The 25335-nt window shown below is 30.4% G+C and overlaps 1 protein-coding gene and 1 long non-coding RNA gene across 2 annotated transcripts in view; both read right to left on the bottom strand.

Annotated features, from left to right (window-relative positions):
- Positions 1-25335, bottom strand: part of LOC147079231 (acetylcholine receptor subunit alpha-like) — an 836032-nt gene that overhangs the window by 679667 nt on the left and 131030 nt on the right. The window contains exon 3 of the mRNA XM_085954767.1: positions 22602-22756. Coding sequence (XP_085810893.1) covers positions 22602-22756 — 155 coding nt within the window. The remainder of the gene's footprint in view (positions 1-22601; positions 22757-25335) is intronic.
- LOC147079234 (uncharacterized) lies at positions 7462-17102 on the bottom strand. Its single transcript, XR_015071538.1, has 4 exons — positions 17026-17102; positions 16062-16220; positions 13207-13512; positions 7462-7814 (listed from the first exon to the last, which is right to left on the bottom strand). It is a non-coding gene; the product is annotated as an uncharacterized LOC147079234 (long non-coding RNA).

The raw sequence follows: 25335 nt of genomic DNA on the forward strand, positions 1-25335 counted from the left end.
TCTAAGAGCCGGCTGTCCAGTGAATTCGTCCAAAAATATCAGCCAAATATAATATAAAACATTGGAGTGATCCTGAAATCGATAATTCAATACCTACTTTGATTTAAAATACAAAAGCCGATTACCAATAAGTAACGCAATTTAGAAAGTGCTTCAGAGACAATTATAAAAGCATTAGCTCACTTCGATACAAGTAGATAGGACTCGTATAGCTTAGTGGCCAGAGCACGCATCTGGGCGCGAATCCTGTTGGAAGTCGTATTTTTTTAGTTAGGTTAAATAATACTGGGTAATTATTGAGTTTGGAAGAAAATAAATCATTAAATCGACATTGACTGATTATATTGCAGCACGTTTTTATAAATTAAATAATTAGTATAACACAAATTATGACTTAATAAGTAGAATTGAACAGTAAACATATTATTAAATATATCGATGACCCAATCACATGAACCTTTTTTAACTGCAACCGGTTTCGTCCACCCAGAGGCTAGTCTAGTCAGTACGATAAAAATTGCGTTTTATTAAATTAAATCAATAATAGGATTCATTTCCACCATGAATTTACACTTAACATAATTAATAAAAGAAATATTATATTAAACAGAATTATACGAGTGAACACAGTTTGAAAACTCCTTTTTTTGAGAAAAAAATAGATTTAATAGTATTATTTCGATCAGGGTTGGCGAACCTTTTTACGTACGTGGGCCAAAATTTCCCTATTATAATTGTTCGACTGTCTGACATACCGAGATTCATGAGAAAAAAATGAAAAACAGTTTTTAAGAATGCTATTGAAAAAGTTTAAAGATTATAATTGAGTTCTTGAGATTCTATTTTCACTGCGTTTCTAGCCGAAGGCTAATCTTTTATTCGTTCAATAATTTTTTCCTTGTTTTCAAAATTTCAAGGAGATCGTGGAAGCATTTTAGCAACGTTTCTTTCATATTATTATATTCCCTTATCACTAACTAAGCGGTTTTCCGTTTTTAGCGATTATATTTGAGGTAAAATAATAAGCAGCTGTTTATATTTGAATGACTGCCGATAAATTTCACCAAATTGTCATCATTGTTGGATGAATATTTTTATTTTTAATCTGTCATTTTTGCCTGACTTTCGTTGATTGGTAAAAATAATATTAAAAACCGAAGAAAACATTGCTCTGTCGTCATAATTTTTTAATATTATATACTTACTTATAAGAACATTAATTTATTTGCAAAACTTTCTTGTATATTATTAAATTATTGTAGGTTTTTTTCTCTTTTCAAAATAAAACATTCGCGTGCCATGAAAAATCATCTCGCGTGACACTAGTGTCACAGGTTCGCCATCACTGATCTAGATTCATTCCGCTGTAGGGTTACTGCTTTTAACTTTTGCATTATCTACTTAGTATTAGTATTTTTAGATGTTTAAAAAATACCTAATGATTATTTACCTTTGTATACATAGACCATAATTTCGGAGTATATTTTCGGGGCAAATTTTCATAACAGCTAAATATGGTAAAATAAAAAAATGTATAATCCTCGTCATAGACATTTTCTTTGATCATTGTAAGTGGCAATATGATGCAAATCCTTACTGCTTATTTTAATAATAATCTAGTTTATATTCTAAATTTAATTAAACGTTAATTTTTTTTTCTAACAGTGCTTTAATGAATTAAATTTACAGAAAAGATGATCGCATATACATTACAAGTTTTAGGTAGATAGGTAGGAAGGTACCTAATATTGTATTATTAGGTTCCTCCATTTATTCCTTTATTTTTATGGATAGTAATAAATATTTTGTGTAGTTTTCGTATGTTATTTTGTTATGAGGTTTTTTGAGATGAATATGTACGTATATTATGTTATTTAAATATCATAAGCAGGATTATAAAATACCCATACGATGTGTATTTATGAACTGCATTTTGTTTTTATATTATTAAAATGTATTGTCTAAAATAGGTTGTCATTGAAAATAAATGTATTATTATAATTGTCGTTTTATTTATCAATTTTGCTTAGCACTGCATAATATTGTGTTTTATTTTATTATTTAATATTGGTATTGTCTTTTCATCAAGGCTTCACTGTGAGTTAATACCGTTAAAGAAATTCATATGTAAGTATTATTATAAAAATATGACTTAGCAAATAGTGAATATTATTAATTACTATAAGGTTACTTTACATATTTATCCATCAACCTACTGAAATATTTACAGCAGATTATTTTCTTAAATTTTTAAAGATATTTTTATTTACCCTAAAACACACTTTAAAATGTATTGTTTTAATTTAAGAAAAGTCTGAAAGAATATTATTTTCATTAAAACTGGCTCAATTTAACTAATAAACTAGAAACAGACAAAAATAAAAAACACACGACGAAATAAATAACAATAGCTTAAGTGTTTTATGGTTGTATTTTAAATCATATACATTTAATAAACTTTAAAAAAATATGTACCATATACGAATACATATATTTTGGTTACTTACTGTTTTTATTTGGTGTTTTTCCTCGCTTTCTGTAAAGTTGAGTTTCGCATAACATATACTTAATTATCCCCTTTATAGGGACACCTACAGATTCGTAAATATAAATAAAAATACGTAAATTTAATTGTGCACATCTTTAAAATTTTTCCATTATTTTTATAAACATCATATTATATATACTATACTTAAATAAAAATGACTAAAACTTCCAATAAAGTTACAAATTCGCTTTGTCAACATAATATCTAATGTAATATGTATATACCTTTCAAGTAGTTTACCTACTTATATTGTTTGTAATTTCATAATCTTCAAAATACTTATTTACGGGTTATATACACATATAAAGTTCAATTATAATGACATGAAATCGAGAAAACGCCGAAAGACAATATTTTAACTAACCAATTCATTATTAATATTTGTTGTTTTTAATATGAATAGGTAGGTATACACAAAAATTACTTAATTATGCACATCTTCAATTTCTGGCGAGAAAAGAATTCTTTTCTTTTATAAACAGCATAAAGCATGAATAATAATTATTATCTATCATAATAAAAATATATTAAGCGCAAAATGTATTAGGTACAACCACTAAGTAGATAGAAGCATTTATTAAAGTGTCGTGTCTACTTTCTCTACGAAGTCGTTACGTAGGTCTTTTCCTTTGCGCATTTTATTCAGCGGTGCGGCGTCCAATCTCCCGGCGGCCAGTTGGGCCGGTGTCAAATTAGGCCGGCGCCCGATTGTACCGGCGTCCGATCGTCCCGGAGGCCAATTGGGTCGGTGTCCGATTGTACCGGCGGCCAATAACCGGAGGCCAATCGGCGGAGGCCAGTTCGCGGTGCCAAATCGTCCTAGACCCAGCTGGTGCAATTGGCTTACCTAAGGACCACACAAGTACCAACATATCTATAAAATTAGGTGTTGTTACCGGTTTTCCTCTTGTCCTAGGACAGGGTTGGCAAACCTTTTAACGTACGCGTGCCAACATTTCCCAAATATTATTTTTTGACTGCCTAAGGTACCGAGCAATTTTTCATGGAAAAAAAAATAAAAAACATGGTTTTTAAGAATTCTATTAAAAAAAATTAAAATACAATTAAATTATTGAGATCCTATCTTTCATGGTGCTTCTAGCTGAAGGCATATCTTTAATTATTTGAATAATTTTTCCTTGTTTTCAATTTTTTTAAAGAGATCGTGGTCACACATTTCGGTCCACCAATTTTGAAACTGTCTGCCAGAATTACTACTACTAGCTCCACTAAGTTTTTATTTCTTATTTGGTACAGCCATTTTTGTGTGTAGCAATGAAATTGTTTGTTAATGTATTACTTAGTTAGGTTTTTACGCATAAATTGACATCAGAATTGCTCCGTTCAGGTGAGGATTCTCTTATTACAGTGGCAGTGGCGCACCCAGGGGGGGGGCCAAGGGGCCTTGCCCCCCCCCAAAAACATTGAAATTGAAAGCCAATAGATTAGACAAATAAAAACACGGCAAAAAATGATTTGAAATTCTCCAGCACCCTCATTAGAAAAATTTCTTAGATTGTAATTTCTAACACAAAAATTTCGAAACACTAATGTCGGGTTTTTTTAGAAACTCAATCTCTAATGGAAATGTCAAAAAATTCTCGGTGTCCACCCGAATTCCGGAGTGGTTTACACCAGTGGCGCAAGTGGGGGCAAGGGGCCCTGGCACCCCCCAAACATGAAAATTATCAGAATGATTTTAAACATTGACATCGAAAGCCAATAAAACACGGCAAAAAAATGATTTGTAATAATTCTCAGCACCCTTTTTAGAAAAATTTCTTAGATTTTAATTTCTAGCACAAAAATTTCGAAACACTAATGTCAGGTTTTTTTAGAAACCCAATACCTAAGGGAACTGTCAAAAAATTCTCGGTGTCCACCCGAATTCGGGAGTGGTGTAGGTCATGGCTGGGGAGGGCTGACAGGGCTCTAGCCAGGAGGCCCGGGCTGTGGGGGGCCCGGCGTGTCGGGTTGACCAGATAAGTGAGATAAACACACATCATAAATTAGCTTTAATAGTAAAAAAGTCGCCTGCGGCGCTATTACACTTCATGGCCATGAATATTTTCAATTACTTATATAATTGTGCAATATATTTTTTGATTATTATGTGTCGATACTCGACAGCTCCATTAATAAAGTAGATGTATTAAAAATCGCCAATAATTCACTGTATAAGTACCCTTAATTTGAACTAAAACACAATTTGAAAAACGTTAATGTAGTGTTTCACACTGCATTTAATCTTAGCGGTAGGTAGGGCCCGCCAAATATCTTAGCCTGAGGGCCCGTTTCAGGATGTGGGGACCATGGTATAGGTACACCGAGTGCAATAGACAAAAGACCGATAAACGAGAAATTAAGCTGTGAAGAAGAAAAAGAGTCTATGGGACTAATTGACATTCTCCTCCTTGGCCCCCCCCAATATTAAATCCTGGGTGCGCCACTGTACAGTGGTCTCTACTATTATAAATCCATCACATTAGAGGTTTGCGGCGCGGCTTCCCCCGCCTTCGATGAGGTCAGTGCAATAATATTATGTGTGACGCATATAGCCTAAAGACTGACCTATGTAATTATATGTTTAAACATAATACTTATTATTATGAGTATTTTTTTCTCTTCAAAATAAAACATTCGCGAGCCATAAGTTCGCCACCACTGTCCTAGGACGTAAGTCGTTTTTCATGACATCGCCATCAAAATCAGTCTTCAAATTAATAAAATACGGTTCATCAACCAAAAGCTTTATTTCCCTGAAACAATAGGCTTAGACATTTTATGCAGATTTAATAAAATGAATATTTGCTTATATTATTAAATGTAGATAACCAACCGACTCTGGCTGTTTTATGCAGAATACAAGATCATCGATATGTTATCATAATAGTAACTAGAGTGGTGTGATTGTTTTCTGCTGATCACTCGAGTGTCCGGTTTGTATGATCAGCAGAATATTTATATAGTGTTTCATTTCAAGAATAAAAGTTTTGCGGCCTGGCTATTTTCAGCAGAAGGTAGGAAAAACCTTCTTAGATCTGATCTATATCTTATCTCATTTTTTTTATTTTTTGTGGACTGGCTACTTTCTGCATAACTGCGTCCAAATGATGGTCGGGGATGTAAACGATGGGAGCGTGCGCGCGCGAAACTCAGTCGGTGATGGGAGGGGGGGGGGGTGGCTCAGACTGAAGAGTGAAGAAGAAAGTTTTTACTTAAAATCTAAATTCCTTTTACAACAATACTACTTTTAACCATAGAAGGAAATATAAAACCCTCCCCGGCCCTACTCAAGAGCCGGCTTAAAATCACACACAGTAAAATCACTCAAACCTAATACCACAAATGATTATCTATAGATGAAGGGTATAAGAGATAATGCTCAGGCGCCCCATAAAATAGGATTACCCAATGTAATACAATACAACAGTGATTTAGTTATGTTTTGTGCGTTATGTGAAATGCATTTAAGGGGGATGCTTCTACCCACAGAGGCATCTAGCGAATTTTGTCATTCTGTTCTTATTTCATATTTTTAAGGGATTTATTTTATTCCAAAAATACTGGCTTACAAGTGTCCACCTGGTAAAAAAAAATCTGGCAGTGATAAAGTTAAAAACGATTGTTCACGTATATTTATTTTATTCGGATTTCCTCTCCAAACAATTTGGGTCCTTGAACTTGACCCATACAGTGAAAATACATTTTTTTTGTCATTTTACCACAGTTTCATAAATAGCTGCTCTACAAATTTGGCTGCCATAAAATTAATAATTTTAAATCTAAAAGTAACAGGTAACGTTGAATTCCATCTGATATATTTTCAAAATCCAGTGGGTTACAGCCACCCTTGCCAAGGTTGTCACATTCAGTAGTGGTTATCAATTTTAATTTTTTAATGGGTGGGTCCAGTAAAGAGATCCAAGGGATATAAGTTGGGTTAGTGGCTGATATGATGATGATGATGAGGATGATGATGAAAATAGTAATTATTATTTAGTAAGGTTTGTTTTATCGAATAATAATATTTTACGGACTAATACAATTAGTAAGTATATTGATCCAAACATACATAATATTATTTTCAAAGTCGATATCCGGAACAGACTTGTGTTTACAGACTTGTATTACACTCAATTGGGAATTTCGTGTCTTTTAGTAATGAAACTATTTCGATTTCTTATATATCCGATCGCTTCATAGACAAGTTAATTACTAAAAATTTCCGTAATAATTTGTACATCATATTGATTTTAAAAAGTTTTCTTTACTTACATTATACCTATATATATCTAGGTACTGTTGTTTTTATTTGATAAAACGCATTTTTTTGTAGTACTTATTCCACTTTTAATCAATAGATTAGGACCGGTTTCGTCCGCCTCAGAGGGACATTTTCAACTCAAGTTACAAAATAAAAGAAATTAAAGAAGTCAGTACGGCAAAACTTACTCTCTTGTATAAGAAATACAAATTAAAACAGAGTTTATCATCACAACAGATCTGGTTCGAGTTGAAAATGTCCCTCTGAGGCGGACGAAACCGATCCTAATCTATTGATTAAAAGTGGAATAAGTACTACAAAAAAATTGCGTTTTATTAAATAAAAACAACAATAAAATAGAGTTCTACCATGAATGGACAGTTAACAAAAGAAAAAAAATATCTAGGTACATAATGACTTTCATACTTGACTCAATTTTACATGAATATCTGAAAAACTAGTTGAAACTCAGGTACATCTAGGGAACTCTTGTTCTGTGGGTACATCTTATGAAATAAATAGATTTTCAAATAGATGTCATGTAAGAACGATGCAGGAAAATGGGGCGATCTTGTTACGCGGGTAATTTGCGATGGGATAAAATGATTCAAAATTCACCAATTGACAGTTAAAAACTAAAAATCGATTGTTAAATACCATTTTTGTGAAATTATTTATTTTGTAGTTTAATATTTTTAATTATAATAAAAAAAAATATTATTTAATCGTACTAACATAACTATTTAATAGAGAATAAAAATTAAAATAAAGATTTAGAATGCATTCAGTTTTCAGTCATGTAGTAATAATTGACACAGGAAAGTCCGGAGATTACTCGTACTTGCATTAATCAAAAATGTCCGCAACAGTATATATTGTATCATTCATTTGACGGAATAAACATTTGATTGGTTGCAATACGTCATAGTTAACAGCATCGTTCACCCCTGATCCCATTTTTATGCCATAATAGGTTCCCTTAATGACCTTTGGTGTGATCTGAAAAGTTATTTAAATAAAATAATACATTAGGTAGTAAAAACTCCAATGGTGTTAAATGTCAATTCTTGGTGAATATACATTGTGTTCATTATAAAACACAATATTATTTTACACAATATATTTTATATAGGTACTTTTAAGAGATCAATACAAATAATAGGTACTTTCTTTAAAGATAATACATCCGCTGATAGAATATGAGCTGTGTTTGCAATAATAAAATATAATGAAATATGTAATTAACCCATCGACACGGGAAATTAGTGTATTAGAAAAGGTAACTACTTAGTAATATTTTTTACATCATATTAGGACATTATGGTATGAACTGTTTTTAGAAAGAAGTTCTCTACAGAGTTAATATAATAAATAGCAGACATTCTTACCAATCATTAATTCATCGAATATACTACATTATTCAGTTTTCTTATATTACGAGACATACCATACCTATGTACTTCATATTGGTGTACTTTTTTTTCCTATTCATATTACATTTACAAGCGAAACTCAATGAAAATAGTATATTTTTCACTGTGAAGTGCTTTTACATCGATATTATAGTTTGTTTTCATTTATTTATTTATTTTACCATACAATGGGCATACAAATATGTATTTTATACATTAACGACTGGATTTTTTTTTAAATATTCGAGCTAAGAAATTAGGGAATTGAAACATAATATATTAAAACAGCGTCCATCCAAGTATTTCGGATATATATAATATTTTTATTGTTCACCCACTATGTATTAATGCTGCCATATTGAAATAAATAACGTTACATCCACATTTATTAGGTGATTCGGAGATAAAATGCTCATATTTCAAATGCAATAATGTTATACTTAATATATGTATACAATAACATATTAATGATCCCCCGCTTATTTAACAGCTATGTATGCATGTAGGGTTTAAAAAAAATTATAAACGCTTGCTAAAATTGTGTTTTTTTTGTAGCTCTGGTTAGCAATATCGACGGCCCCAGGAAAAACCGGTGTAAGTCTAAAATCACAAATGTTCAGGAGAGCGAAAAAACTAAAATATTTACGCTATTAAATTCATCATATAAAATGAGTGAGTTTTTTCCTATCTTTTTTAAGTAAATCAGATAGACCAATTTATGGTCTATATTCCTATCAAAATTTAATGTTGATTAATTAATAAACAGCTGAGATAATGTCAAAAAATCGTTTTTATTTGGAATAATATTACGCGCTTGGTGCTTTGACTTGATTCAACATGCTTTTGCGCGGACGAAATAGATTACAGACTCCGCGTAACAGACTCATACTCTGAGATGTAACCTTGTTTTATGTCGCGTTTTTCTTACTCTATACGATTTTATTTAGTACAACTATATTTATAATGCTCTTTTACGGAAGAACCATCATTGCGCAATGTTTAACTCGAAATAATACAGCGTGTCTATAAAGTTTTAACAAAGAGTATGAGGATATATTGACATATATAATTTTTTATACGGAGTTTTTATAATTTAAAAGTATTTAAGTATGATTTTTTAAATTTTTTTGTAAATTATTATTGATATTTTTGTAAATAATGAGAATATGTACATAACGAAACAATAAACATTCAGGAAAAATGTTAATAATGGAATAATAAAGAAGTTGTATAAGAAATTAGTACATAACACTAGTAACTATTAGATTTAAAAAATAGCTAAAAGAAATGTTTTTTTATTCTTTACAACACAATTTTCATTAAAACTGTTGAAAAAACATAATGTCAATCGCCATGTAAATCAATAAGACAATTTTAATTTATTAATAGTAATTGACTTAATTATGAAAACTAGGGAACTAATTACTTATATACTTATTTTATTAACTGCATCATTGTATTTCTTAGGGAATGAATTTTATTTAAATAAGTAATTACCATTTTAGAAAAAATATATGTACGGTTTAATACAATAATATAAATTACTAACCGCTTTGCTTATTAGAACATAATAATGTAGGTAGTAAACAACTACTGAAATATATTCTTGAACATTTGGCACAGATATACCTATCTAAACATCATACTATTTGCAAAAATATAGATTTTCTAGTTTGAAAATTATAACTACGTATTAACAAAATAACTAATGTTATGTATACCTAACAATTATAAATGAAAGAGCAATTTATTACGTTCGTTCTCAGATGAGACCGAAGTCAACTGTTCATCATCAGAAATCTTTGTAAAAAATTATAATCAATATAATTATTAGGCTTGTATTACAAGCCCATTTGATAATTATGATTAGGTACCTATCTAAAATGATATTCATACAGTATCTGTATAAAAAAGAGAAATTCCTTTGTCAGTACCTACCTTCTATTTTTTTAATTGTATCCTTATTTGTGCATATAATTTTATAATACCTTTCTATAATTAAACAAGTAGGGACACGTACTTATTAGATTATAAAATTTCATATAAATTATGACCATATTAATTATCGTTTGTATTTTTTAATATCTATCGTTAATATGAATGTTATTGCCAATTATAATTAAATATAGATTGATTACATTCTATTGTCAACATAAACTTCAGTAAGTATATTTCTTAATTGAGCTCAGTTACGTTAATTAATATGATGTTTTATGATTTTTATTATTTATTTAAAAGGTTGAAATAAATGTGTACTAATGTTTCAAATTTAAATAATCAAATTTATTTTGTTGGTGTGGATTTGCATTTTTTTTATAAACTGAAAAAAATTAAATAATTTGCATTCAAGTAGGTAGTATGTTCTTGAAATGTTATATTGTTATTTAATCGATTGCGTAGAGTTTTAATACAAATTTTCTGAAAGAAACACAGTTTACTATATCATTTGTCCATTCATAACTATTTATTTTGATAGTTTTACAAAATGTATAATTCAGACCGATTTAAATTGGATGAAATAATAATTAGGTAGTTACTATTTAAAGTGGTTTTCATAATTTATAAAAATCATAGTCAATAGGTGAATAGGAGGTAAGTATATGAATTTAAGTACATACTTACCATTACAGACTTTTCAAATCCAATTGATATTTTAATTAAAATCTACGAGATACCGTGTACGATATCACCATTTGACATGGTTTATTTGAGTTTTTCACAAACTATAGATACATAATATTTATGTACTTATCTATAGTGTTAAAACTCAAATAAACCATGTCAAATTGTGATGGAAATATTATATAAATGTTATTGTTTGTTAAAAGCAACACTGTATATTTATTTTGAACAAATTTAAATAACATCGAAAATTATGTCACCACTCACCAATGCTAAGATTATAATATATGTCTTTAATTAGTAGGTAATATTAAAAATTCCCAATCACCAGCGATGCGTTTGTTTTCAGAATACCTACACATAATTTTGTTTACTTTACTTCATCGTTTTTTCCAAAATATATCTACTTAGATAAGCATAAAATGCTTTAGCAATTATTGACCATTAAAATTTTATTGCTACTTTCAAATTGTATTGTAAACAATTACACGTTTTCAAAAATCCCAGCCGCTTAATCCCTTTCGGCGAATGGCATGTAATAAAATAATATAATCCTTTGGGTAATTTCTATCTTTGAGGAATATTCAAAATACAAAATTATGCATAATATAATTAATGTGTACACTTTTATATTTTCAAAAATACTAAGAACTGACGCACGTGTTAATGATATTTAAACGAAGTTCATTACTATTATACTATTTCCAAAGCAAGCCATTCATAAATAATTCCATTTCAAAATGCAATGAAAAGGATTATTTAACTTGGTTGGATCATAAAAAATTAGTCAGCAATTAGTAATGTTTTCAAACTGAACCATGATAATAGTGATTTTTTATTATCTTTGTGCAAAATTAATTTAACCTAAATAATATGTAATGTCATTTTCTACTAATGATAAAATAACATTTTGAAGTCAAAACATAATATTTTAGGTAGTTACCTTTTTAGGTCCAAAATATTTGATTTTATAGTGATAGTAATATTTAATTAAAATATGTATTTTTCTACTGGGTATTTATGTAAATTAAATTTAAATATTAGAATATTACAAACTAATTTTAAGTTAAGTAGGTAACTGCAAAGTAATTAAATATAATTATATATAAATAACGTTTTATATATGATATTATTTTTCTATTAAATAATATAATATTTTCAAATTGAAACTTTACTTCATTGTTTTGTTGATTATCTATATGGGAGAGTAATCAACCGAAAAGAGTAAGAGAGAGCTTGAAGAGGTCTTTATCATGCAGTGAATTATTTAAATAAGCGAATCAAAATTAATATAAGTACTTAAAATTTTAAGATAATATTAATTACTGAGAAGTTTTTTAAAGTAGCTATGCAAGTGAAAATTAATTCCGTTTCTTGTATTGGTTTTATATTAAATAATATATTAACTTAACTTTCTGACACAATAATATTGACTAACTTTTAAACTAATAATGCAAATACTTACTGCAAATACCAATATTTTTTGGAGATAAACCAATATGTTTTTTTAAATTATTGTGATACGTCAATATAAATCATGCCGTATATTTAGATCTCCGTAAAAGAATGTTATAGCAAGTATAACAACCTTCTTATTTGTAAAATAAAGCGCAGTGCACTTTTGTTATCGAGGTATGACTATACTCCTCGGATATTTCTGTGAACACAAATTTGGTCGATGCGATATGTAGATATAGAGCACCATTGTCAAAAACCTAACTTCGTCAATTTTTATGCTAGAGACCTGATTTTTTTACAGGACATGCATAAAAAATTAAATATTATAAAAAGCGAATAAAACCGGAAACGCTATTTTCAGACTTACAATGGTTTTTCCTGGGGCCGTCGATATTGTAAAAATTCATCTATCAAGCAACATCTTATTCTTAACTCTATTTGAGAAAAATGTGAGTAAAGACTATTCATTTTATTAGAAGAGAATGGAAGGTTTGTTCCCGCATTAGCAAAGAAACAATAAGTATTTCCAGAAAACGCATATAGAAATTATTATTACGTACTAATTTCATTAGAAAGTATATTATTAAGACGAGTCATGAAGTTCGTGTCAGCAGGTAAGTCATGGTTGTGGACAGAGGCGGAACTACGAATATATTGCGCAATACCCTGGAGTGTGGGGGGGGGGGAATAAAAATACTTATTCGTAAATATATAGGTCCATTACTTTAAATTTTTATAATATAAAAGAGGCAGAAGAGGGGCACCATTTTTTTACCGGAAGGGGGAAAAATTTGAAGAACCGCTCGTTTTTTGTCGACTCGACTTAAAAGAACAAACTATCAGGTACTTCATTGCCTTGACTTATTATTTAATATTATAAAGAGTATAATGGTACTTACATCTGTAGCCCAGCAACCTATGAACCTTGCTTTACTGATGAATCCTCTATCGCTATTTACATAATATGTAAAAGCGCATTTGCAGGTATCGAGGAATGCCCAAACGAAAGCATCTACAACCTTTATAAAGAGGCTAACTAGATTGGTAACTTTGTCAGCGACATTTGTAAATTCTGCCAATTCGCAGTTGACGGTGTTGATGATACCTTTCAAGAGACCTTGTATTATAAGTACCCGTACAGCAGTCGTACATTTATTCCACGATTCTCCAAAAGATGCGATGATTTGCTTGATTCCAGAATAGACCTGTTACATTAAAACATCGAGCTAAATAATTTAAAGGAAGTGTGTAAATGAATCATGCAAATTAATACAGTTTACCAACAATTTATTTTTAAAAGAGTTCAAATTAATCAATACCTATGATCTAAAAACATTAAAAAACTAATAAATATTTATAATATTAGTACTATCGACCGAAGGGACTTAATGAAATTTGAATTTAAATTCTAATGGATTAAAGATTATTTATACGATTACTTTAAGTCGTTTTCTGCGACCCGGGTTTCGGCTTTCGGCATCTTCAGGCACTGTCGACACTCATCAAAAAGCAAATACGCAGTGTGTCAGAATGTATTATATGTTATGATCCTTGACTCAATAGGTAGGTGATAAAGTTTTTACCTACTTTATTGTATTGATTTGTTATAAATAAGTTAGAGTTAATAGTATTCGTTGTCAGTGTGTATTTGCCTTTTAGTTAGGCTACGGTGGCCCCTAACACCCACGGTGGCCGCGCGGCTTAAGCGTTGGACTATCACGCCGTGGATCCCAGATTCGAATCCTGGGTCTGGCAAGTACACATATTGTTTTTCAATTTGTGTGTGAGTCAGCGTATGATCCTAATCGGTTGAGCAAGTGGCTGACATCCATTTCTCGTAAAAACAAAATCTGTTAATACAAACCTCTACTCTGTGGAGGCCCATATGATCCTATTAGGATCGGACATGGTCGGAAAATCCAAAGATACGATTACAATATTAAGCATTCGTTGAATGCTTTCGTCTTATTATTATATGATTTATATAAATCTTATTGTCGAAATGTAATTTTTATATATTTATATATAATATCTAATATAATTAAAAATATAATATATCTTTTCTAGTTTTAAAATAACTTTATATCTATTTATTTATGTAAAATCCAGCTTAATTATCGTATATAGTAGAACTTTATTTCCTCTTATAATAAAATATTATGAAAAACATTAATTCAGTTACAAAGGGATTTCCCGATGAATTAGAATCATATTATAATATGGAGAAGTGATATGGCGATGAAGGTACCATACCACGAATCTTAGACATTTTTCATGTTAACTTTGAAAAAGATGATTTTATTGGTCTGGCCATATTTGAAGAATGATCTCATTATGAAAGATGAAAGAGGGCCGGCAGACCTAAAATTAGGTCGCAAGATAGTGCAGCGGAATGCGGAATCCTTGGCAATAAGGCAGAGGAGAGAAGTTATGACAGACAGAAGTGGGTGATGACGTTTTATGGAAGTAGCTAAGACTTACATTGGATTATAATCCGATGATAATAAGAATATAATCTCTATCTTAACTGATAATGACATGTACCTATCGATATATGGGGGTTAATGTCGGAGTATTACTACGGATTCGGGGAAATAATAAATTAAAATATTATGTGTATTTGGCCTTTCACATGATATAATATAAGACATAGATATAAATATTGAAGTAACAAAAGTTTGGCGTAGGAAAAAAGACAGCAAGTTAGGTTAGGGCGATTAGATGGTTTCAAGACCTGCTTCCCTACTACCTACCCTCTAACCTTCCAGCCATATAGGTATTAAATAAACCTTCAGCCAAGCAGAGGCAATTATTATAACTTTACTTTTTCCACTATTCTATTTCACTTTCTCACTGTTAAGTTGAGCGACCCGGTCTGGCATTCAACGATCGTTTCATTTAATTTATTTAAAAGTTACTAACACCATACAGGTTAGATATGTAGGGGTCGTCGATGTGAGGGCCAATGGTGTGGTGAAGAGGAGAGATGAGAAGTCGTTGTCGTGATTATGAAGGGTGTGAGTTTATTTAAATTGCGTAAGTACATGTGTACAATTGTTACAATAATGCGAATCACAGCACAGAGCGATATGCTTCGGTCGAAAACTTACAATCGAATAACTCTCTTTTTATCAATCATGACGTACTGATTATTATTTTATCAACTTATAATTATGTAATAATTAGGCTATTAGCTAAATAAGTGAGAACAGATATACAAAGATTATTGTCGCGGTCATTGATCTACAAAGTTAGCTATAATTTGATATCTACATGGAAATGCCTATTAATTCGATTTGTAATAATATGTAATATCGCCATAGATATAATATATTTCTTACTAATTCTGTCGATTACAGGATTATTAATAAGGGGATTTAGGTATTTATTACGTTATTTGGTATCACTATATACTCGTTTCTTTTCCGCGTATCGTATCAACAGTACATATCGGTCCGAATGGGCAAACGATACAACGTCGCATATCGAAGTGTGATACAAAAATACGTACGTAACATGCTTGATTGGCTTTTGTTGGCATGTCGTTGTTACAACAAAGATAATATATTAAAACGTATGAATTTATAAGTAGGTATAAAAACTATTACCTTTGATAGTTTTGGCCATTATTGCATTTTTGTCTTTAGTTGGCTCATTTGTAATTATTAAAAAAAAATGTAATGAAACCGTACGTTTCTTAAGACATGAGAAAGATTATTGTTTATAGTTTAATTTAATGAAATATAAAACTCACAGTTTTTGCAATTGAAGGAATGTAAGCGAGTATCTTTGCCTGGTCAAAATACGATGCAGAATCCGCTAAAGGTGAAACAACTGATGTAATTGCATCAGTGACGGTAGTGCTAAGACTCTGTTCGCCAGAACCAAATATGCTGAAAAAGCCATTTGAAGCCTAGAAATGGTAATAATAAAGAAATTAAACATAACAATTAGAATATTGCAAGCCCGATTAAAAAAATGCAGCGCTTCGAGACTCTTTTTAATTTTTTTTTTGAAAGATGGTAATATGTGGTTAAGATGTATATAAAAGTGTTGCAAAAATCAATTTCAAACGTAATATTATAATGTAAATTTTCGTAGATAATCTATTAATGAAATAAAAGTGGTGATAGTACGTTATATAGTACTTACTATTGTATACTATATATTTTGGTACCAAACTAACTCATTTTCATATTATTTACTAAAAGTCTATATGCTTGCAGTCGGAAACAAATTATAACAAACAAGACATGTTTCAGCACAAATACAACAATTTTTTTAAATTAATATTTAGTAAGTATATCAACTTTACTAACGATGTATCAATTTTTTTCATGAAATTTTATATTTCTACTTTAGCGTCGCCGGCGTATTATGGATTATTTCATGACTAGTAGGCGGCCTTAAGTAGACTAATATTATATTAAACGTATTATAGAAAAATAAAAACATAATTTACAATAAACTAAAACATAGCCACACTGTAACAGAAAAATGGTCTATTATTCAGTTCTTTAAAAAATGATTCAATTAATAAAGCTTTGCAGTATTTTGACAAACTACTTATGTATCTACTACTATTAATTATAACTAAGTACTTGTACATATTACAACAAAAAATGATACAAATTTTGAAATCTACGTATTTTATTGTAAATTAATTTATATTAATATAATATATATATGGTACACATTTATATTCTTTTTGTATTTACCTGCACAAGGCAAACGATTAAAAGTGCTCCTACTATTAGTTTCATGTTGAATTATTAATACACTAAGAAAGAATGATATAATTGATGGAAAAATAACAGCTTTTATATGAAAGTTAATAAAATAAATTATGTTATTTCAGCTGTGCATTTAAAAAAATATCTTAAAAATCTATCTTCATATTTTTTCATATAGGTAATTGCACAGAAAATGAATACATGGTGTCACTAAAGAAGTAATCATTTGCATACTATATTTTTTATGTTCTTAAAAATTCCCACCCACTTCACTGAACTTCACTTTCCAACCATCCCTATTCCACATAACATAATATTTCACTATAGTGATTAAAAACTCACGTTTATGGCATCGACTTATTATGCTATTATTTCCACTCCAATGTTTAAATTTCACGTGAGCGACATCACTTGCGGGTATAAGTCAATTTTAATAACTAAAAATTGTCTTCTGGGGGTTTTCTTTTACATTTAATATGATTTGTTGAATTAGTCGTTTGTCGTGAAATATATTTTTTTAAAGTGTGTATTTTCTTTATGAATAATACTAATTTCATTAAATACTACATTATGTAGTTAATAATATTCATATGGCTTGCTTAATATTATGGTAGTATTACTTATTATGGAGAAAAATATAGATATCTTTGAGAGGACTAAAAATGACTATTTCGTATTTTATTATATTTTATATTTAGTATTTCAAAAAAATACTACCTTATTCTTAAGTCAATAATAAAATTATTATAAAACAATCATTATCCGTAGGATGTTTATCACATTTGATTGTGTGAAAGACATAGATTATAATAGGTATCTTTAGAATTATCTTCAAATGTGTTAATCGTGCCCATTTTTTGAATAATCTTCTTCTTATTGTGCCATCTTCTAGCGGAGGTCAGCCACAATCAAGGCGATCTTATCTTTGTCATCTGTACCCGGAACAGCTCAGTGGAGCTACACTCGTACCAATCACGGAGGTTCTTATGTCACGAAATGCGGCGCCATCCACTGCTACGCTTCCCATTGATCTTACCTTGAATGACAAGTTGGGGAATGCTGTATTTTTGTGTTCTCATATTGTAGCCGAGGTACTGTAGTTTCCTGGTTTTGATACTACGTAGAACTTTTTGGTCCTTCTCCATTCGATTGAGAACTTCAACATTTGTCACCCGGTCAATCCAAGGAATTTTGAGGATGCATCTATACAGCCACATCTCGAAAGCTTCAAGTCTCCGTGACATCTCTTGGTTTAGCATCCATTCTTACATACCATAGAAAAAAATTGAGAGAACATAACAACGTACCATACGCAGTCTCAGACCTAGGTTAAGATCTCGATTGCTAAGGAGGCGTCTCATTTTGAGAAAGGCGCTCCTTGCGATATCAATTCTAGTTTTTATTTCCTGAGTCTGGTCTTATTTCTCATTGACCCATGTACCTAAATATTTATAATTGGTCACACGTTCGATTGATTCGCTGTTAATGACAAAATTTGTGTTGGTGTCTGGTGTCGCTATTTTTGATGCTAGTAATAGTTTTGTTTTCTTGAGGTTCATTTTTAAACCATAAGAATTACTGACCTCATTAACCTTTTCTACCAGTTGATGTAAACTCTTTAAACTATCAGCAATCAGCACAGTATCATCGAAATATCGTATATTGTTAATATGTTTGCCATTGACCATAATACCCACCGATTCACCTTGTAAGGCTTCCTTGAAAATACTCGTAGCTTCTGAGTACATGTTAAATAGCAGAGGTGACAATATACACCCCTGTCTTACACCGCGACGAATTTTTATCTCCACTGATTTCGTTTTCGAACTTAATATTCGCTGTTTGGTTCCAATATAAGTTAGCTATCAGTTGAATGTCTCTTGCATCAATGCCTTTCTCCTGTAAGAGTTCGAGAAGTTTAGGATGCCTAACAGTATCGAATGCTTTCTCGTAATCGATGAAACACATATAACATCAACATTAACATCTAGGCATCTTTGCACTAGAACATTCAAGCTGAAAAGTGCTTCGCGAGTGCTCAAACCACTTCTGAAGCCAAATTGTGTGTCATCCATGTCTTCTTCGCATTTTCGAAAAATCCTATTATGGATGATTTTTAATAATAATAAAATATCTAATTCTTGTCAAATTTGGGATCACAGAGATTATAAAATATATTTTTTTATCGTAAATATTTCACTATATAATGTTTACATTAATTTTACTTATGGTATTATAAATGCGTTTAAAAATTAGTAAATTTAAAAAATCTTAACACCACTGCACATGGATGTATTGAAATATGACTATATTCTAAAACATTAGATCGGGAGGTTTAAAAGAATACTATTTTATGTAATAAAAATACTTTATGCAGTCATTAAATATTTAAAATAAATATAAAGGATAATAAGGCTTCAAAATTATATAAATAGATTATCTACAACGTTTAAGGAATATCCAGGATAATGATCTGAAAATACCATAAAAGATCCATTTTGACCTACGTGGGGCATGTGGGCCCTTAATAAAATGTGCGTCCGATTTTTGTTAGTACTGACAAACCGATTTTTTAAAAATACATGTTTATCACGTACCTATAATTTAAAAAAATGAGTTATATAAAAAAAGGTTTATAACTCAAAATTTTTGATTTATATCGAATAAGATAAAAATACGTAAGATATCATGTTTGCATAATCTATATTTTTTTAGAAAGTTCAATGTGTTTTTTTTAAACCGCAAATACGTGATACTATAACGTAAAATGTAATAAGTTACAGTTTTTAAATTCGCTCGCATATAGGCATTACGATCACCCTTGTGTGACAATGTTGTCTTACTGCTTAATCTAACCAAAAGATAGTGTGAAAAATGCATTGAAATTGCTTTTAAAGCTAATTTTCGATAAAATAATATAATAAATGTTATTACTGTTTTTATCACTGCAACAGGTGACAGAAATAAGACAGTAGTATAGAAGAAATTAAGTGAGCAAAAATAAAATAAATGTACCTACTGCAACTGCAACGGAAAACAAACCCGGAGTCCCTGGATCATAAGATGGTTTCTTCCACACGACAACATGGGCCGCCTCATACCTATATTAAGTTTTATTCGACTAACTAACCACTTCACATATTTGCCACTGCTAATATAATATAACGAGTACAGGTGGCCAATTAGCGTTACTTTAGAATCCGTAAACACTCTTCTATCTAGGAACGTAATAATACAGATATACAAAATACTGCTGAGGTCAGACCTCATATGAATCAGAATATTGGGTCATCATCAACAAATCTGATAACGGTCTTCTGATTTTCGAACGAATGATTTTGAGAGCAATCTTTAGAGTAAATAATGAAGATGGAGTGTGGTGCATACGTTATAGCAATGATGTCTACGAGGAATTTGGGGAACCCAACATCATCCAAGTTAACAAAATTACTCGACTAAAATGGGTTTTATCGAACGGACCTGAGCCGACCTGTCCGAAAAGTTTTTTATACGAAACCATCTGGGCGGGAGAGTGTTGATAGACCCGTATTATGATAGTTCAGTGTTTCCCAAACTTTCGACACCTGTGTACCCCTTCTATAATTTTCGTAACGCTGAGTACCCTTCATCAAAAAAAAAATTGCATATACTTTAATAACAATCAAAATAAATATTTTTTTTATTACATGAACAAAAAAATTTAAATTCATTCATAGGTTATAAAATAAATAAAAGTTATATTATAAGAAGAGTGAAATTGTTTATGTTGAGACGACATATCATCGTAACTTAATTCCTTGGTTATAAATTTTAATCTGAGATGCGGTTCCACATCCAAGAGCCTGTTGTTTTTGACTGAATGTCTACAAATGCTGAAAAAGCAACTTCACATATATATGAAGTTGCAAAGGCAAGATGTATTTCAGGACTTTCTCTGTTAAAACTGGATACACATGTTGCATTTGCAACCAGAGTGATGTTACTCGTTATATACCTATTTATTTTTCAAGAATCCATCTGAAGTTAATTCCAACAATTGCTCTTCTTCCGCATGCGATAAACCTTCTAGCATGGATGTTGTATTGATGTTGTATTAATGCTTGTTGCACCAGGCGCAGCCGAATCCCGGTACGGCGCGTACCCCCACCAAATCCCTGTACCCCAGGGGGTACGCGTACTACACTTTGGGAAACACTGCGGTAGTTCAATGGCGTAGCCTAGTATGCACGAATGATTGGAATCCCGGATCAGATGAGGATTGTGGAGGATACACCGGACTATAGAAGACGTTTTCGTCTTCTATAGTCACTTATCCTCTTTCGGGCTGTTGCACTACGACTGATGATGATACACCATAATTAATTCAAAAATAAAGCTTTGAAATAATTTGAGTGGATATAAATACAGAAGAAAATCTTTGACTCTAGTGGTTAAATTAATATATTATGAGTGGTTTATAATAAACTATTTAATAAGATTCATTTCAAAACTATACCGCTAAAACATAAATAATTGCTCATGTCGGGACTATTTACAATTCGAATATTACTCCGCGGGACATATTCTGTCCAATCAATCATGTTTCAGATTTATCATTCATGCGACTCCTTGATAAACGGCATGCTATTGATTCTGCGACATGCGCCATATAATATATCTTTCAAATACAAAATTACTAAATAATTATGACTTAAAAACTCTATTCTTTTCCGTACAAATGATGCCAATAAATATGTATCCTAATATGAATATTGTAATAGATAAACACAACACGAATCTGTTTAGTCAAGGGAAAAAAGGATTTAACAAATCGTTTACATAATAATATTATGTATTTATAGTTGAATTTTTGCAACGCCGGATCGCTTCGTTACTAATATACAGCCTAAGTAAATATCACATCCTTTTGTGTTTTTATAACGAAAATTGATAAATACTTAGAAGTATAATGCCTACGAACGAACAATTCTTATGATATGGTTTTTTTCCAATAAAACTAGACTGCATATAACTAATTTAATACTTAATTATTAAAGAAGAAGTTTAAAAATACTTTCAGTTGAATTAATCTTCAGTTGCCGGTGTACAACCGTTATCGTTGCGTATTTACCTGTAAACGATTTTTTACATGTTTTTATTCATACAAAGTAAATATTATACACCTTACCAAAAACCCGGCTTTGAAAATCAAATATTTTTCTAAGAGTAGTTTGAAAGTATCGTGTATAAAAATAAAACATAAAAATACTGTAAAAATATTTACCAACAAAAACTTTCAGTCATTCTTCATCGAATTTTTATTAGGCACATCTTATAATAATTAATTCTCTTAAAAAGAAAATTTAATACAGCGAAAATAATCAAATTCTAAAATATTATAAATATGTAATATAGTAGATAATATTATGTAAACACAACAATAATTTAATTATTTCATTATAAGCACACATTATTGTGCCATAAAACTTTTGGAATCAAAAGCTATGTTTCCGTTTTCTGATACTTTTGATGCCAAAAATTTTGACAAGAAATATCAAAGCAGTTAATGAAAAATATCTCACTTGTTATAGAGTACGATGTCAGGTCTCCATATATGATCTGAAGGCACGTGCAGCATATGGACGCCACCATACTCCTTTGGCTCCCATCGCAGTTTGTAATCATACCATGATTGCTCCACCCACAGATTGGTTGTCATTATCTGATTTTTCAAGTTCTGAAACGATACAAAAAATATAACTGTAGTGGCAAATTGTGCATCGGTCGAATTAGATAAAACCTTTTAGGTATACATTATCATTGATAGAATTAAAAATAGAAACGCACTTATCAACGATGATGACGTAAGTATTTGTATTTAAGTTATTCTGTAATCGCAATTGTACCTATCAATCCAATAAGTGAAGATAGAATTCAAGAAGATAGATTTACCTATTTATTTACGTCCGTGAATATTATAAATCACTTCACAACATGACATGAAACATCGAGGAATGTGTTTGACCATAGTAAGTTATATTCCTTACAACTGGAACTATTTGAATTAGAAATGGCAGGTTAGTGATGCCAATTGGCGGAACAAATATCCAATATTTCTAATTTCATTAATACATATAGGAACACATCGATCAACACTAGCAAAAGAGGCAGGGTTATCATTTCTAGTCAAATCAAGATCTCTGTATAACTAACTACAGTATGTGTTTGAGTAAGCACAAAGTTACGGATGGTACCCATACAACGTGTCTTATAAATTTCTTCTGAACCTCTCATCATAAGGCCATGTTTCAACTGATATGGAGCCTAAAAGCTCTTAGATTAGAATCTTTTAGGTTTTCAATGTCTTAGACTCATATGTAGAATGTAAAGTTAGTATTTTGAAAACTTATTTTTTAGTACTAACAGTAAATAATATAATCAACGCCCGCGATGGCGGAGTAGCTACGCGTTATGCTTATAATGTAGTGGGTCCCGGGCTCAAATCCCAGATCTGGCAAAAATTCAAATGCTGTTTCAAAAATTTCAATGTGTGTTTGGACTCAGATTATATACTTACCTAATAGGTTGAGCAAGTGACTAACATCCATTTCTCATAAAAACAAAAATCTGTTAAGAAACCTTGTCGTGGAGCACGTGGGAAAGATTCAGATAGGATTATAGAGCCAATAAAAAAAAGAATATGCCTACTTCTGACGAATACTACAACACGTCTATTATTATATAATAATAATATTCTGAAATATACAAATGTAATCCAAGTATATACCTACCTACATTCAAATTACTAGTATACATACCTACCTAAAAACATTAATTTTGTATAATGAAATTTGATAGGAAAAATCGCAATATAGTAATTACAATTACAAATTAAATCTACGGTAATATTTATTTTCTCCTGCCACATTGTGATAAAAACGCAGTACTTTTTTTGTAAATTATCACTTTCGCAAACAAGGGAAGCATATTACATTGTAAATATTTTCTCAGCGCATTTAAGCTCCATTTAAAGTGAATAAACACATAGTTTTCAAGCTTAAAATAAGTTTTAAAACATGATTATGTAGATGAAAAATAACGTTAAATGTCAAATAATAGTAAATAATCTAGGCATCAGATCAACATCATGATGTCATTTTATTTAAATTAAGAATGTAGGTACGAGTAGGTATACAATGCTACCGATGAAAAAAAATATTCTTTTCTACTGTTCATCATTCAATCATACTGTACTACATTGAATACGTGTATTAATTAAGGCGCTAAGTACCAAAAACATAAAAACTGACATTTTTATAGAAAAATGTTCTACTTACCAACGCCAATAACTTCAACCATAGTCTAAGTGCCTCAAGCAAGTCAAAAAAATACAGCAAAATAATTAAACCTGTCGACGTTGTAAGTCCGTTGGCGTGTTTTATTTATAATGGTGTAAGTAGCACTGCAGTGGTCAACGGCATTCAATATAAAATAGCTGACGATGGTGTGTTGACACTTGCGAGTTCTTAATACCTATAATTATAGAAGCTTCCGTGATTGCTTCACACTGTAAACGAACATGTTTCAAAAGGTCTGCTTCATGAAATCTCACTGCAATGACTCGGTATTTTGTAACTACAGGCAATGCTACTTTTTGGTACTTAGAGCCTTATTTAATACACGTATTCATATGATGTACATCTGGTATCCATATCCTCTATTTTAGGAGTCTCTTTATTAAAAAAAACAAAGAAAACTATTAAAAATAAAATTGTGGTAAGTTCCTACAATACTAATTTTATTACACATAGGTAATAAATTATGGTAAGTAGGTATAGTAATATAATCGTAAATTTGAAATATTTAAATGAGTTTTACTTACAGAATAATATCTGATAAAGTAATCATTTTTTATTTGACATTTCCTTATTTGAACAACTGCACAACAGACTGGTGATGTAATATATATTTTATTAATAATAATTATAAATGTCTAGATATTGGAATTATAAAGTCAATATTATGTACCAAAAATCCACCATACCCAAAGATGTTGAAACTCGTACTATGGAGCCTAAATAATATAAGAAACTGAAGCTGACAAGAAGGTTATTTAGGCAAATTTAATGATTGAATAATCTACAAATCACTTTGTAATTCAAGCTCATTTTTAACTTTGCATTTATAAAAAAATATTTTTCAGGACTACTCTGAGATATAATCGTCTTGTATTAAAATGGTTGTTTTTACTCAATCAACCAAAACAAAAAAAAAATAATATTAAAAATTATCAAAAATATCAAAAAAGAAACCAGC

Source organism: Rhyacophila brunnea, unplaced genomic scaffold (assembly GCF_057557595.1).
Source record: "Rhyacophila brunnea isolate RB1 unplaced genomic scaffold, BYU_Rbru_1.0 scaffold_10, whole genome shotgun sequence".
NCBI classification, from domain to species: domain Eukaryota; kingdom Metazoa; phylum Arthropoda; class Insecta; order Trichoptera; family Rhyacophilidae; genus Rhyacophila; species Rhyacophila brunnea.